This window comes from Nelusetta ayraudi, unplaced genomic scaffold, assembly GCF_046127955.1.
Source record: "Nelusetta ayraudi isolate G7.1 ecotype Tasmania unplaced genomic scaffold, CSIRO-AGI_Nayr_v1 ptg000002l, whole genome shotgun sequence".
Taxonomy (NCBI): domain Eukaryota; kingdom Metazoa; phylum Chordata; class Actinopteri; order Tetraodontiformes; family Monacanthidae; genus Nelusetta; species Nelusetta ayraudi.
Window position 1 is genome coordinate 2,420,820 of NW_027466052.1, and position 15,927 is coordinate 2,436,746.

The window sequence follows — 15,927 nt, forward strand, 5'->3', positions numbered from 1 at the left end:
GGGCTAAATGTTCTGGACAAATTCAAGGGCTTTGAATTTGGTCTACAGCTGCAGGTTTAAATCTGAAAGTGTGCGGAATACGGGCGCTTCTTAACCTTTCGGACACAACGACAGAACGACACGGGATGCCTTCCTCACCTCTGAAATCCTTCTTCTCCGAGTCCGCACCGTCGTCATGCTTGCTGTTGTCGTGGTTGCTTCCAGAGGAGAGCAGACTGACTCCGGCCTGAGACAGCAGGTTCTTCAGCTGACTGCACAGCAGGTCCAGCAGCGACTGCACCACCTTTGCGCTCAACTTGTCGGCATAGGTCCTGCAGTTCCACAAACACAGCAACACCATTAGCACGCGATGTCGTCTCATCGTGCTGGATAAAAGGAGGTGAAGGTCTTTACCCGGTGCTGATGGCCAGGATCTGCAGCAGGCGCGTGGACGCCACCTTCAGGGCTGTGCTCAGCTGGGACACGCCCGGCTTGTGTAGCAGCTGGAGCGGCTGGCCCAGCATGGTCTCCGTCCCGCACAGCTGGGACAGAACGCTGAGCAGGCCGCTGGAGATGGCCAGGGAGACGTCCACCGGTTGGTAGCGAACGCTAAGTGCGAATACCGTCACCAACAGGAGGCGCTGTTGGGCTTCTGGATGGAGGCGAAAGAAGAGCGGGTGCTGCTTTTAGCCTCTGAAAGAATCCACGGTGAAGCATCATCTAAAGGTGCACAGTCACTGTTTCTATTACCAATGTGGTGCTTGTTTGCCTGCAGCGCCCACTCCAGCGTGACAGACAGCTGCTGGTAGATCTTGTGGACGGCCGTCTGAATTTCAACCTGGATGCTTCTCTTGGCAGCTTTGACGCCATCCTGTGGCAGAGGGGCACAGCCGTCCGTGAGCTCAGACACAGACACAACAACAACAATAATAATAATAATGATAATAATAATAACTAATGAAAATTAAAGTTTTTTTTTCCGCACTTTACATTTCAGTAATCTCAAAGTGCTACAGATCATCAAGGTCATTCAAGTGGAGATTAAAAAGGTCAACGTACAGGGTGTCGTTTTGCAGGCCAATCATTTTGGCAATACTTGATGAAATAACCTCAAATTTTCACAGAATATTCAAGATTTTATACTTAATGTTTTATTTTTGTTCTGTTTTCAGGTGGTTTTCAGGTTGAGCCATGCCGTTCACTCCCAAAGAGAAGTCATTTTGTGTCTTGGAATATGCTCGCACACAGTCACCCAGTCGTGGCACGGCACACCCAGTTGACGTGTGCCGCGTCACAAGCGGTGCACATATTGAACACCGTTGAAATCGGTCCCATAATAAACTTATGATGTTCAACACCAACACTTTTCAATTTCATTGAGCTAGACTTAGTAGTTTTCAAGACAACTGCTTTTAAAATGATTTTTTGGGACACCGGTATAGTTAAAAAGATAAAAGGGAGAACCTATGAAATAATTTTAGCAAAAGTGTTTGTAGTCTGTGGAGCAGCAGAGGAAAAATCCCAATCGCCCACTGCTGCCACGGTTAGTTCTGGGGGCTTGGAGAGTGTCTGTGGTGGTGGAATGGAGAGTGGGTGAGGAGTCCTTGGAGGTAAGGGGGGGATGCTTTTGCCAAAGGTCCCCATGAGGAGTACGATACAGCGGGGAGGAGCGTGGCGATGTGAGCGTGGACGGTACCTGGTAGTGGTGAAGCTGCACGCTCTCCCTCTTCAGCCCGCCGGTGCCCACCGTGCCGAGGCCAAAGCAGCCGGCCAGGAACTGCAGCCTGACAGAGGTGAGCAGAGACGAGGAGTGGAAGGAGCTGCTGGACCGCTCGGCGCTGCACGGCTGGCTGCCCTTCTCCTCCATCCCCGAGATCAGCACCACGATCTGGTGCAGCGCCTCCAACCGCAGCTGCAAGAGAGGAGGGAGGTGAGGTGGCGGTGAGGCCAACGGGGGTCGATGCGAACTCCACCGGCCGTCTCGCTTGGCGTCATGGTTCACCTCGGCCCGGTTCTGCTGCTGCTCCATGGCCAGGATGGTTGCCTGCGGGCTGGTGGACATGTTCTCCTCTGGCTCCTTGAAGGCAGGCGCCAGGCCGACGTCGCCGCTGATGAAGCTCACCATGTTGTCGATGAGCGCATGGACGCCCAGCGAGCGGCTCAGGTCCACGTCCGACTCTTCGCAGGAGTGCGCCGAGCCGTAGCTCCGCTGGCGGCTCAGCTTGGCCCGGAACCAGGACTCGGCCAGGGAGTCCGGGGAGCTGTGGAGGAGACCTGGAGACAGGAGGAGAGCAGCCTTTCAGATGACTCAAGCGCAAAAGGAAGAGTTGAAATGAGGAATGCATTACCACCTCTTTTCACTCTAGCGTGGATTCTCCATGCCGGCAGAAGCCTTTATGAATTAGTCTGTGATGGGCGCAATCAGGGTATCCAGTAATGTAACTGGGTAATGAAAAGGTGACCAGGACTTATGTAGTCGTCTAGCGAGCGACGGCACAATCCTAGCGGTGGCCGGTTCTTCCTTCCACGTTTTCAGTTCTTCCACATTTAGACGGAGCTTCTAAAAATGGAAGGACTTCATGATTGTGTCTTTAGCCAAGACCCCTGTAGTAAATATGCCAGGCCACTAGTGGGCAGTATAATGGCATATCATTGGAACGAACTGGGGGAAAAAGCGCTGCAAGTGACAGAAGCAAACCTCATCAGGAGTCACAGAAACTTGAGTCTACATGGTTTCCCTGCGTGAAAACCGTCTGAATAAACTCATCAAAGGATGACGAATGAACAATTCCACCAGTGTTATATTTATGAAGTGCGCGGCACAAAATTGTCCTCATCATGGGAGATGAATGGAGGCGGGAGGGATCATGGAGTCACGAGCTAACGAGAGGAAGAAACATGCCATCGTTTACTTGCTTGGAGCTCCTCTTGTGTTTTGGGCTCAACTGCTTCAAAAGAAGCAAATAAACTATCCGGGAAGGTGAGGGACAGAGAGAACAAGAGTGACACACGACCGATGAAAGACGGAACGACAAAGAAGACACCAACAACAGAAGGTCAGCTGGAGCTCCCCCGCAGGGGATCTTTACCTCTCTTTTTGTGGGAGAAGGCCAAGTCTAGATCCACGTTCCTCCTCCCGCTCTGCAAATAGGTATTTAGGTATTAGACGGAAAACTCAGCTGGAAATTACACATCCACGACATTCACTCCATTCACTTGAGATGCATTGCAGTTCTAAATAGAGCAAAACAAGTTTTAGCTTACAAGTCACTCTATACTCTTTAGTGTTCACTGGTCTCACCGTACGTAAGCTACAGTCCAGAGATCAGGAGAAACAACTACAAAACTGCATCGTTGCCTTAATCACTATTCTCCAAAAAAAAGCAATATGTTTAATTCATGAAGTTTCATAACCACTCATAACCAGGATCACTACACACCTATTATTTTTTACAATCAAAGATAACACGGTTAATTACCAAATGCAACAGATAATGTTTAATGGTAAAAATCAAACAGGAACAACAAACATTCAAGAAATGTTTAGATTAAGTTTAAGAAAATATATAATGGGATTACATATCTTTGAGCTACAGTTGTGACCTTCACTGATGTGTTTCTTCATTGCTGTTTCTGAACTTATGTAGCACTGTTGCTGTGAGGCGATGCTGAATGGCTAAAAGTACAGGCTTTATTTTTGTGGGGTGGGATTCAATCTGTTCAGTCTTCACTTCTTCCCACTCTTTTTGGAATGTAAACTGTAGCAGCCATAATTGTATCTCATTTAGTTGATGTTGTCATTTCTGTTTACGTGTTCAACATAAACTCAGTAAATCAAGACGATGGTGTGAGTGAGTGAGTGAGTGAGTGAGTGAGTGCGTGCATACCAGAGTGTAACCCTCCTCATCCGACTCGGGCTGCGACAAGTCCGACTCGCTCCTGGACTTCATCAGCCTGTAGTTCGGGCTGCTCTGCACCGAGCGGCTCTCTGCGCTCAGACTTTCGCTCCTGACAACACACCGTTTCGTCCGGTCAATACGCATCGTCAATCAACACGCATCTCCACCGATGGCAGGCGCTCTGACCTGGTCATGAAACCCAGGCACTCCTGGGTGCCCGAGGCCGACTGGGTGGCACCGTCCTCCTGGTTCTGCTTGCTCAGCTCGCCCAGCACGGGGCTCACGCCGAGGAGCAGCAGGGCACAGCGGTGGATCACTGAATTGCAGGCCGCGGTGTACAGGTCCTGGCCCTCCGGCAGACCCGAGCTGCCCCGCCGCGCTTGCTGCATCGCGACCGCGTCCTCCTCCGCGGCTCCGGCGGCCAACGCCACCCCGCTTCGGGACGCCAAGCTGGGGCCCAGGCCGGTGCTGCTGCTGGCCCGCTCCCGGTCCCGGCTGCGGGCCACCTCCCGCGCTGAGAGGAAACATTGAAAGATTTCTGTGTTGTGCGCACACACACACACACACACACACACACACACACACACACACACACACACACACACACACACACACAATTGCAGAATTAGTGGACAAGCAGTTGCCAAAGCAAATGAAAAAAAAAATAATAAAAAAAAAACAGATCAACTTCCTGTTTTAACCACGCTGTGGTCAAAATATGAGCGCAAGGCAGCCAGTGGGTCACTTTAATGTATTTTTGTTGACCACAAAAAGCATGCAAGCCAATGAGGACCCGAGAAAATATTTGATAAACTTTCAAATTTAGATGTTAAATGGAGGCTAAATGGTTTTGCTTACCTAACAATACCATGTTAACCATTTAAACGTACCATAACAATGGGTATAGTAGTCAGAATAAAGGCCCAATCAGATTAAATATGTAATTATAAACAGTCACTGCGCAACGCAGGCAGGTGCAGCTTCTTCTTCCACCATTTCCAAAAAATTAGACAACTAATAATTAGATAACTCCGCAAGCCCAAATGATTTATTCTGATAATCAACACTTAGCGCTTGTATGTGCATGCCATGGTCGCATCCTTTTATTTAGCAACCAGTCAGTCAATTAGGAATTTCCAGTCCCCCAAATTTTCAACCTGATTAAGACATTTTGCGTAAACACGGCCGATGTCCAACTCTCTTGTCGAGCAGAAATGCTAAATACTGGCCACACATCCGCTTCTCTGACCTATAAAAGGTGAATTAACGGTTGGTTGTATTTGTCATATACTGTCCTGGTGAAATTTACGCATCCGAACATCATAATGTCAAATAAAAACACTCTGCAGGCAGACAAAGCAAAACCTTCCGGATTGGTCCACTCACTTCCTGCTGTCATCACTTCAAGCTCCCGGTCCTCCTCGTCCTCGTCCTGCTCCTGGTGCCCCTCCTCCCTCTCACGGTCGGCGCTCTCCTCCAGCTCCGCCTCCTCGTCGATGGTACGAGTGAAGGAGTGCTCCTGAGGGTCCATGTCCAGAGAGTCCTGATTGTCGGAGATCTGAGGGCCAGAGGACAGCCGGCCCGTCAGAACGGTGCAGACTGGGAACGGGGACGGCCCCCTCCACGGCGTCCAGTCCTGCGTGACGTCACCGGACTCACCCTCCTTTCGCGCGACGACGATCGGGTCTGTATGAAGTCCATGTTCTTGCAGGCCAGCAGGCGGTTTCGCACCATGTAGACGCTGCGGTACACCTCGGCCAGGGACTTGGACGGCTGATACCTGACAGCAACATGGAATTAAAAAAAACAAACAAACAAACAAACAAACAGGTGACGCGTTTAAATCGAGGTCTCTTCAGTAGAACATCTCGGGAGCATCCTGCGACATGATGTACCTGCCCTCTCCACAGCCTTGGCCCAGCAGTCCCGTGTGCTTCAGCAGGGCTGCAAACACAAACCTTGAGACGGTGTCCAACAGCGACTCGTTACTGAGAGACGCATTGTCCCAGTCTGCACCAGAACCAGAACACACACACACACAGAACCGTCAGCTTCACTCGTCGAAGCCGCTGGCAGGAAAGGGAACTCAGAGTCTGTGGAGTCTGCAGACCTTTGCTGATGGCATAGTCCTGCATGTTGATCCACAGGCTGTTGGCGGGCTCTTTGGAAGAACCCAACGCCAGGTCCGCCAGGACGCTCAGGTCGGGACGCAGCGTGCACTCCAGCGGCTTCTGCTCCTCGTTGCCCGACAGCGCCGCCTCCAGCAGGGAGCTGATGCAGGTGTCTGGAAGGAGAGCCGAGCAGAGGAAACAGTCTTCAGCTCCAACAGGGAGACTCCTAAATGACGCCAGCGGCAACAGAACGGTAGCGGAGATGTTCGAGCCCTGAAGTGCATGTTAATGGTCTGATTACTGTGTACCCGCTCACTTCCACAGTACACTGGGAGGAGGAGCTTTTTGACAAATGACCCCCCACCCCCCCCAAAAAAAAACCCTAGAAGTATTCACATTCTGTACTTAAGTAAAAGTACAGATACTTGTGTAAAAAATACTTTGGTAAAAGTACTGATACAACTCCTTTACTCAAGTAAAAGTAAGAAAGTACAGCATCAGCAAGTGTTTTTTTGGCCATCAATGAAACAATGCATTAGTTAAAAATTTAGAAAAATTTTCTTTCAACAGATTTAGTACTATTAATAGAGTATGAGATCAGTGGGCTATAATTTGATGTTTTAATACAATTTAATACAGTTAATTACAAAAATGTGTGTTTTTTTCTACACATTTCTTTTATACTTAAAATGTACTGAACAGTGACCCCAAAGCCGAGGTATTCTAAAATAATCTAAAATATCATCCACTTTTATATGAACTTTAAATAGAAAAGTTTTAAACTTTGAAACATAAAAGTATCCAGCATGTTTTACCAATATAAGGAGTAGAAAGTACATATATTTGGGTACAAATGCAGGGAGTTAAAGTAAAAAGTTGTCAGAAAAAGAATTACTCAAGTTAAGCACAGATACCTGAAAAATCTACTCAAGCACAGTAACAAAGTATTTATACTTTATTTCCCAGCTCTTGTCGCTCTCTATCACGCTTCTGCATCCACAAATAAACTGTAGCTGCAGCGCATTGGTGTCACTTTGATTGTGAAAAAGCTTTGGAACGCCAATTGATACGTTTCTATTATTTTTAAATATTAATAGCATTAAAAGTTCATCTTTTTTTTAAACCTAAATCTTTATTAAGAGAGAGAGAGAGTGAGAACGAGAGAGAGAGAGAGAGAGAGAGAGAGAGAGAGAGAGAGAGAGAGAGAGAGAGAATCACTACGTACCAAGTTGAGGGATATCCATCTCCAGGCCATTGCTGAAGAGTGGCGTCTTGAGCCAGTAGGCCGTATCCTGCTCCTCCAGAGAGGTCGGGGCTCCCTGGAGCATCCCGCCCAGGCAGCGGCCCACCAGTAGCGCCACCGTGCGCTCCAGGTCCACCAGCCACACCCAAGAGAGTGCCGGCTGAGGAAGGGACATCCCCGACACTGGCTCAGCAAAATCAGATGTACCTGTTGGAGCAGGAGGAAGCGGGTGGGGGGGTGGAGGGGTTGAGTCAGCAGTTCTTCTACAAGGCAGCTCACAACCTTCTGGTTGGTCGTTTCTCCCACCGTGAAGAGGCCACTGCAGCTCCTGGTCCTCCAGCGGCGACGCTGCCGGCAGGAGCCTGTTGAGGCGGTCCAGAGGAGGAAGCAGGTCCAGCAGGTGGCTGAGCAGAGGCCGAGCCACAGACACCGGCAGCAGCAGCAGAGAGTTGATGATCTGGCACAGCATGCTGCCCGCCGCCGACACGTAGATCACATCTGTCGAGCAGAGAGGTCGAGGCTTTATTATTTAACCGCCGAACTGAAGCTTAACCTCCACCGAAGCTTCCTCAAAGCAGTACCGGGGAAGTGGGGGGGCTCGCCGAGGCGGCAAGTGAGTGGTCGTTACCTTGCAGCTTCTCTCGTATGCTGCCGTTCCAGGAGCTCTCTTTGATGAGGACGGCCGAGCGGGAGAAGATGTCCGTGGCGTGCGGCAGCAGTAGCTGAAGGTGTTTGTGCAGTAAAGCCACGCTGCTGGAGTTCTGCAGGAAAAAGTGACACACAACCACACAACAACTGGTCACTTTCCAGAACCTGCAGCTGACTTCCGGGACACTCAAACAGTGTGTTGTTTGGGGGTTTGTTTGTCTATTTGTTTGCCTCGCGAACAATCTCTGAGGATCAAAACCTAAATGTCCTGAGCTTCATGATGATGACTCTTCCCTTAATGTGAGATTTAAAAAAAACACTGTGGGTTGTTGATGGGCAGGCTGTCGGCACCTCGCTGACAGAGTTGATGTGGCAGTAGGCCAGCAGCTGTTTCTGCAGCGAGCACAGCAGCTGGTGGAGGTGAGCCGGCTGGCTGCTGTCTGAGGAGGACGTCCTCTGCTGCAGCTTGTCGCTGTTCTTCTCCAGCTCGCCAAAGGCCTGGTCCTGTCTCACACACACACACAGACACCCACACATAAACACAAAAGTTAGATTAAAGGATCATCCATTAAAGTGTAAGTGTGAGCAGACACGTGCCGCCAATGTTTAACTAGCTGAGCTGCTCCTGGCTGGAGGCCTGGAGAAAAGCGACAGAGGACGAATCCAAAATGAAGCTCTCGGGTTGACAAGGTGGCGGTGCTGTTGTTGCCTGAGCCACATTTATCCAAATGGTTCTGCCAGAGCTGCATTCCCCAGCTAAGACACTGTGACCTCATAGCAAAAAAAAAAAAAAGGTCCTGGGTTCAAATCCTGAGGAGAACCACCCAGAAGCTTCCCGTGTGGCGTTTGCATGTCCTCCCTGTGTTTGTGTGTTGCAACTCTGGGCACGGCACCAAAAAAACAAACAAACAAGTGAGGCACGGAGGTCAGGTTGGCCCGCAGTCGCCGTGCAAAATCAATCGATTGAGCAAAATCAAACAAATTTCTTCCAACTAAATATAGATTATGTCATAGACCGCGAAAACATCAGCGTGCGTGCATGCTGAAAATAATCAGGCCCGGTTGGAGACAGAGAGCGAGAAACGATACTACCGTGTTGGGGAAAAACGCAGGCAGGTAATAATGGCAGAGGATTAAAAATTAGTCTCGCTTCGCCTCCAGGGAGGCAGGAGGAGCAGCTCAACATGCTGAATTTAATTGTTCTTCTACAGCGTTGATACGCGGACGTGACCAGTCAGGGTTAAGTACTGACTGAAACGCTTCCCGAGTGTTTCCAAGTAATCTTGCGCTCACCGTGTAGAAGCCCAGGTTCCTGAGAAGCGTCTTCATGAGGATCTCAGCCAGGTGAGTGTCCGGGTGACCCGTGGCAGCGCTGTGAGCCGGGTCGGCGGGCGACGCCGAGCCGTTGGCGGGGGGCTGCACCTCGGGGCCATCGGCCGGAGAGCTGTAGCCCAGCAGGGAGGCCACGTGGGTGTGGTCCTGCAGGCTGGTCAGGATGATGTCCAGCTGCATCCTCTGGAGGGACGAGAGAGAGACGTTCAGCATCGGCAAGCCAATGAGGATGCCAAGGGAAGGAAGTCACACGTGGACAAACTTGGCAGTTACGGCTGAGAATTGCGGCTCATGTGCTTCACACAACTCAGTGGAACCACCTGCAAATCGCAATTGTACTTAAATTTTAGAAATACCACTTTTATTTTGCAAAACAATGTGATGGAAACACAGCTAGAACGTTACCTGTCCTTTGGAGAGACTCTCCCATCTGTCTGGGCCCTGGGGCAGCAGGGAGTGAAGCAGCTCCATCCTCTCCCTCAGCGGTGGCAGTAACATGGTGGCCCCCACCGACAGGGTCTCGATCACCGCCTGACGATCACAGGCAGGCAGACAGACAGACAGACAGAGACACAGTTTAAAACTCTAAGAATTTACCTTTTGTTGCTGAACCTTACACACAGTCCAGGGTCAGGATTGACTTCAGCAGAAGGAGTCAATGACTTCAGCTTTTGACAGTTTGACACCCAGGTGACCGACAGAAAACTCAACAACGCTCCTGGCGTCTCACCTCCTGAATCTCGTCCGGCACTGACGAGTCCATCAGTCTGAACAGCAGGTTCCTCAGGGGTCCGGCCTGCCGACCCAAAATACTGGTAGCCACGCCCCCGGCCAGAGCCAGAGCCAGGTGATTGGACAGAAGCCGAAGGCAGAGCTTGAGAAAGTTGTGATGTTCCCTGCGGACACAAACACCCAAGAACTGTAAGATTTCTTCATTCGACTCTTAATTTCCATAACTTTCTGAACGGCCCACTGTCACTGTTGTTGTTGTTGTTGTTACCTGGATGAGGGGAACGGCAGTGGTGGGACTTCACTGTTTATGCCGTCGCAGTAGCGCTCCAGGAAAGAGCGCAAGTGTGAGAAGGTGCTTTCCTCGAGGTCGACGCAGTAGGGTCGGTGCCATGCCACCACCTGCCTGCAGAGGGCACCGTCGGCACGTTGACGGCAGGAGAAAAGCAACAAGCACAGTTCAGAGTAGCGACGAGGCTCCTGTTTGAATCACCGCCAACCAAGTGTTTTGATGCCTTTTTCCCAGTGCGTGGGGGTTAGTTTACTGACCTATCCCGGGGCAGGGCCGTCCACGCCAGGCTGTGAGACGTGCCGGCAGAGATCTGCTGGATGGCGACTCCGTCCAGGCCGACAACCTTCTTGGGTTTGGTGATGGGCCCTGTGGAGTTGCCCTGGCCGCACTGGCCCATGGAGTTGTTGCCCCAGGCGTAAACTTCGTTGTCTGGGCGGAGGAGGGCAGAAATAATCAGCCGGCGGCAGAGTGGAAAAACAAAAAAGACAAAACGGCAAGCCGTCCATCTGGAACGTCTGTCACTATGCTAAGTTCCAAAAGAGGGCGCCACTGAGCCCCCTAGTGGCGGCATTGACATTTTAAATGCCATAAAACTTTGATGCCAGTGACACACTTGAAAAACTTCTTGTCTGGGTGTGATCTTGTACAGGAAGTAGAAAAATATGCAAAAGTGAGACAAACAAAACACCCTCCACTCGTGGATGAAGTTTAATCTTCAACCCCCGGACGGGACTTTGGAAAACAAGGGGGCTTAAAGGTCATATTTTCCCCCAAGGCCAGATCAATATTATGACCCCAGTGGAGATATTGGTCCCCTTTATGACACCACAAAGGGTTGATTTCAAGAGCTGTGTTACTATTATTTATTATTTACTTACTTATTTATTTCACTTTGTGAAAAATTAAGTAGCAATAGGACTTTTTTTTTCCATTTCTGGCTAGTTTACTGAGTGTATATACCAGGCATGGGCAAACTGCGGCCCGGGGGCGTATGCGGCCCATTAGGTTTTTCACCCCGGCCCTCCAAACTTAAAAGAACTGATACTAATAGTCATAAAATAGCTGTATTTCCTCCATGTTTTCAGAGTCATATCAATAAAGAGCTAAATACCGTGGGGCTTCAAAGACACTGACTTGGTTGCAGCTTTGCTTTGGTTCATTCAATTGACATTAAATCATGTTTTCTTCAAATCCCATGATACATTTTTTCCTCCATCCATCTGCTGCTGCTCCAGCCCCCTCTGTCGCATTTTACAACCCACATTGTGGCCCACCAGCCAAAAGAGAGGGTCCGTACCGTGGGACAGAGCCAGGCAGTGACTGTCCCCGATTGAGATGTCCACCACCCGGGTGGTGGACATCTCCTCGATCATTTTGGGCCTGAGCGCGGTGGCCTCAGAGGAGCCGCAGCCGAGGCAGGCACCGCAGCCCCACGCGTACACCTGAAAGCAACACAGTGGGCTACATTAGTACGTATTTCCACACGGGCTAGACAAAAAAAAGAAGAAGAAATGAGCGAGGCGAGAACTCCAAGTCAACCTGTCCCGTGGAGGTCAAGGCGAGGGACGACTGGCTCCCAGCACACACTTTCCTGATGAACATCCCCTGCAGGGCCTCCACCACTTTGGGCTTGTAGACTCGGTTTGTGTCTCCGTGACCCAGTTTTCCTGCAGGACGACATGTGGTTTTGCTTTAGAGCCAATCATTCGCAAAGCAGGGCAGCTGGAACAAATGTTAAGTCTTATGTAATGCAACATTTCTGTTTGTTTTGGTTTGGTTTTTTTTTACTATTTTTATCCGCATCATGATGATCATTATCAAAGTGTTTTCTACTTGTTGGTAGTAACAGCAACCTGTGACCCTTCACATCTTGGTCTCCAGTCTACCCGACGTCAAGCTGCAGTTTTCACATGATGTGCAAACAAGCACATTATGTTTTGTCACTCTGAAACCACAACGTCACAACTTTGGGAGAGGGCGACAAGACCAAGTCGCACGCATCTCGGCTTCTGGCAAGATCGATCAATAAAAGGAAAACCAGGAGGACAAAGCAGTGATATAATTATGCACTGAAACAGTGAATATGCAACTCTCGCCAGTCTTAGCATCTTTACATTGGCTTCCGGTGAAATCGAAAATAGAATTTAAGATCCTGCTGACTGCTCTCAGATTTCATCCTCTACTCACTGCGGCTCATTGAACCGCATCATCCTCCTATGGAGGAATATTGGTAACTCCTAAAGTTTCTAAAATCAGATCTGATGGCAAAACCTTTAGTTGATTGGCTCCTTTACTTTGGAACTGTCTTCCACAGCATACAAAAGTGTATTTAAATGTATATCAATATTTTTATAGATATCTATACACTAATATCAATAGACATGTCTATCTATATTTATATATGCATATATCTATACAAGGACAGCTTTGGATGTACTACCACTGCGACTGACTCTGATCTCCATTTCTACCCCTGTCTCTTTGTTTTTCCTATTCCCCCCCCCAGGCTGCCCTCCAGAGGCTGCTCCAGATTTCTTCCCACTGGGGAGTTTTTCCTGCCACTGTGGCTTCAAGCTGCTCTGGAGGGATCAGTCAGTTTTCTCTTGGACTGTGCAAAGCGTGTCGACGCGCCGTTGGCTGATATCTTTGCAGTTTTACAAAGAAAACTTGATTGATTTGATTTGATTGAATCTCGGTGCAGTTCTCATCGGCGCCGCGCAACCTGATTGCTGCAGCAAATCGGCGCGCACTGAAGGCCCCCGACACTGGCGCACTGACACCAGGTGCCTCCTAACGTTTGTGCAAAACAAAAACGGTGAGCCAGGAAGTAGAGACGTCTGCATTTTCTTTTCTTTTTTTAAAAGAACACGACAGACCCTCCACAGCAAGTCTAGTCAATAACAGGAGTGCTTGTGAATGATGAACGGCTGTGACACACCGTTGTCGCCGCCGCCGAACGACCACACGGTGCGTCCGTCCTTGGACAGTGCGATGGTGTGGGAGCTCCCGCAGGACACCTCTCCCACATTACTGATGTCTTTGACCAGGGTGGGAATGTTCCGGCTGTTGCTGTCACCGTGACCTAGGAGCCGGGAAGAAGACAGGAAGTAGCCCGTTAAGTGGCCTCGTTGGCCAAGTGGCAGCTGGACACGTCAGACCGACCATTGTCTGAAGCTCGTGAAAAAATATGTTACATATCCATCGGACCTGCTACTGTGTGTGTGTGCGTGTGTGTTAGGGATGTTAACAATTAATTGATTAATTGTCGACTTAAGAGTTTAATCGATTAAATTGAATTAGTCGCAATTAATTAAACATTTTTAACACGGGTAGTTAACATCATTATAGTTACAGTGTAGTGGCAGTAAAGAGCAATACACCTGTAGATACTGTGATGGTTATAATATACCAAGAACAAGTTACTTTTAAACAACTTATAAAAATAAAAGGTGAAATGTGGCCCATTAAAAGTCAATGTAAAGTCAGAGGATAAATGTTGAGGGTGTTTTTACTGTTCTCAAATGTAGAAATGGGTTAAATTGGACCTTCAACAGTATTTAAGGGTTACAAAATGTCTTCCTTAGATATTCTTCATTGTGAAATTTAGGTTCTCAGGAAAAATCGCAGCTGATCAATTAATCGTTGATCGATCGATAAGGTCAATCAACTAACAATCAATGCATTAATCGATAATTTGCATCCCTAGTGTGTGTGTATTTTTACATAGGCTATTGTATACACACGCACAAATACACAGTGCATGCATGATTGACAAATACAGAAAGGGAAAAAACCACTCACAAATGTACGAATATTTTTCACTTAGACTTCAGCTGCAGCTGAATGTCCCTGCACACATTTCTTTTGCTCGGTTTTGGAGAGGTGAGTCGCACCGCCGTTTTGAGATGCTAAAATCTCGCACCGGCTGCACAAAATGTGTGTAGCAGGTTTGCAGTTCTGATTCATATATGGAAAATGTCTAATAGAAAGCTAGGAGGCACTCAACGACTTGCATCCTCATCTCCCAGTAGACATTTTTCTCCAATATTCAATGTTGATGCCTCTCAAGCCTTCATCACACATCCGGACTGAAGCCCATCAGCCAATCGGCAGCAGCCTACCTAATCGTCCAAAGTCTCCTTCGCCCCACGTGTACAGCTCTCCGTCCTCGCTCACCGCCGCGCTGTGCCTGTAGCCGGCAGACACACACACCACCACCTGGAGACACAAACCGCACAGACACGCTCAATCTTCTGGCGCCGCCGACGCTCCCAGGAAGTGGCACTGAGTGAGGCCGTACCTTGCCCTGCAGCGGGCCCTGGATCAGCTTGGGGTATTTCTGCGTGGAGCTGTTGCCGTGGCCCAGTTTGCCGTAGTCGCCGTCGCCCCAGCTGAAGACCTCGCCCTCGGTGGTGAAGGCCAGCGTGTGGCCGTCCGAGCCCTTGGACGACGACACCTTCTTGATGGCGCGGTGCGGCTCGAAGGTCAGCTTCTTGAGCGTCGACTGGTTGTTGGAGTCGCCCAGGCCCAGGCGGCCGTAGCTCCCCTTGCCGCACGCCCGCACCGAGCCGTCCGAGGAGATGACAAAGGTGCAGTACTGGCCCGCTTCGATCTGCAGAGCCGGCGGGGAGCAAAAACAACTTTAGGTGCCGTTTTCACATCGTGCTGTCCCTCCTGGACTACAGGGGGACTTCACAATTCATCAAATTTAAAATCGTGCCTGGATGAGCAGAAAGCAGCACATTCAGCTCCTGGTTTACAACCTAGAGCTCGAAGCGATGTTTGGTTGCACCGTTCACGTGTTTGGAAGAAGACAACAGCGGGGAGGTCTCAAAGGCAGACCTGCCCACCTTAGCAAAATAGTTTGTTTTTTTCCCAACTTTTTTTTATTGAAATTGAAAAGAGAATGTGAAATACTTCCAGTCGAAGAATAACAAGTCACCTTTTCTTGTAAAGTATATACATATATGCCCACATAGTTGCATTACACCTACAAAACATATAAAAGCGTTGCCATTACGGGGTATTGAATGTCTGCAGCTTTTTGAGCCGTTTACAGCTACACAAAATGCGTAAAGGTTGACGGGTCTGCAGAGGGTGGAGCCAACACTTGGGTGGGGGTGTGGCCACCTGCCAGCGATCCCACATTGCTGACCTCAAGGGCATGAGCCCTTGAGAAATATAGCCACACTTCTACGTGCATGATACTTGTCATGACTCCACGATGTGGGCCAGGATTCAGATTTTCTTTTTTTTTAACTTATATATCCATTCATTCATTCTTTAAGGCTCAGCTTGAATCTTTCTGACACCACGCGTTGGTGCAACATGTTCATGCTGGCATGTGTGTGTGTGTGTGTGTGTGTGTGTGTGTGTGTGTGTGTGTGTGTGTGTGTGTGTGTGGAGGAAGCAGCGCACCGTCTGAGCGTCGGCGAAGCTGGCGGCCAGTTTGGGCTGCAGGATCTTCTCCTGCGTGCCCTCCACCAGCTGGTGGCTGCTGTTGCTGCCCCACACGTAGACCTCGCAGGACTCGGACACCACCGGTGCTTCGCCCGTCTGGATGCTGTCCGGGCTGACGCAGGTGCGAGAGTAGTCCGACGCCATTCGACACACCTGGGGGGGTGAGCCAGAGCGCAGAGTTTCAGACGGCAGAGCTCTTCGACGCGTCCTGCGCCACAATCTGAAAACTGGGGG

The 15,927-nt window shown here is 49.5% G+C and overlaps 1 protein-coding gene across 15 annotated transcripts in view; it reads right to left on the reverse strand.

Annotated features, from left to right (window-relative positions):
- The window catches only part of herc1 (HECT and RLD domain containing E3 ubiquitin protein ligase family member 1), a 57,452-nt gene that overhangs the window by 34,852 nt on the left and 6,673 nt on the right, over positions 1–15,927 (reverse strand). For 14 of the 15 annotated variants that reach the window (XM_076047150.1, XM_076047481.1, XM_076048237.1 and 11 more), the window contains 27 exons: positions 15,652–15,846; positions 14,534–14,845; positions 14,355–14,451; positions 13,172–13,315; positions 11,773–11,900; positions 11,531–11,675; positions 10,491–10,662; positions 10,213–10,347; positions 9,943–10,108; positions 9,618–9,743; positions 9,174–9,395; positions 8,232–8,384; positions 7,861–7,993; positions 7,539–7,730; positions 7,215–7,439; positions 5,989–6,162; positions 5,774–5,888; positions 5,538–5,658; positions 5,265–5,436; positions 4,065–4,416; positions 3,867–3,987; positions 3,069–3,120; positions 1,982–2,253; positions 1,676–1,891; positions 730–850; positions 394–631; positions 139–311 (listed from right to left, as the gene is read on the reverse strand). In XM_076047150.1, the coding sequence (XP_075903265.1) occupies positions 139–311; positions 394–631; positions 730–850; positions 1,676–1,891; positions 1,982–2,253; positions 3,069–3,120; positions 3,867–3,987; positions 4,065–4,416; positions 5,265–5,436; positions 5,538–5,658; positions 5,774–5,888; positions 5,989–6,162; positions 7,215–7,439; positions 7,539–7,730; positions 7,861–7,993; positions 8,232–8,384; positions 9,174–9,395; positions 9,618–9,743; positions 9,943–10,108; positions 10,213–10,347; positions 10,491–10,662; positions 11,531–11,675; positions 11,773–11,900; positions 13,172–13,315; positions 14,355–14,451; positions 14,534–14,845; positions 15,652–15,846 (4,672 nt within the window). The remainder of the gene's footprint in view (positions 1–138; positions 312–393; positions 632–729; positions 851–1,675; positions 1,892–1,981; positions 2,254–3,068; positions 3,121–3,866; positions 3,988–4,064; positions 4,417–5,264; positions 5,437–5,537; positions 5,659–5,773; positions 5,889–5,988; positions 6,163–7,214; positions 7,440–7,538; positions 7,731–7,860; positions 7,994–8,231; positions 8,385–9,173; positions 9,396–9,617; positions 9,744–9,942; positions 10,109–10,212; positions 10,348–10,490; positions 10,663–11,530; positions 11,676–11,772; positions 11,901–13,171; positions 13,316–14,354; positions 14,452–14,533; positions 14,846–15,651; positions 15,847–15,927) is intronic. The other variant, XM_076047653.1, reaches the window with a different exon arrangement.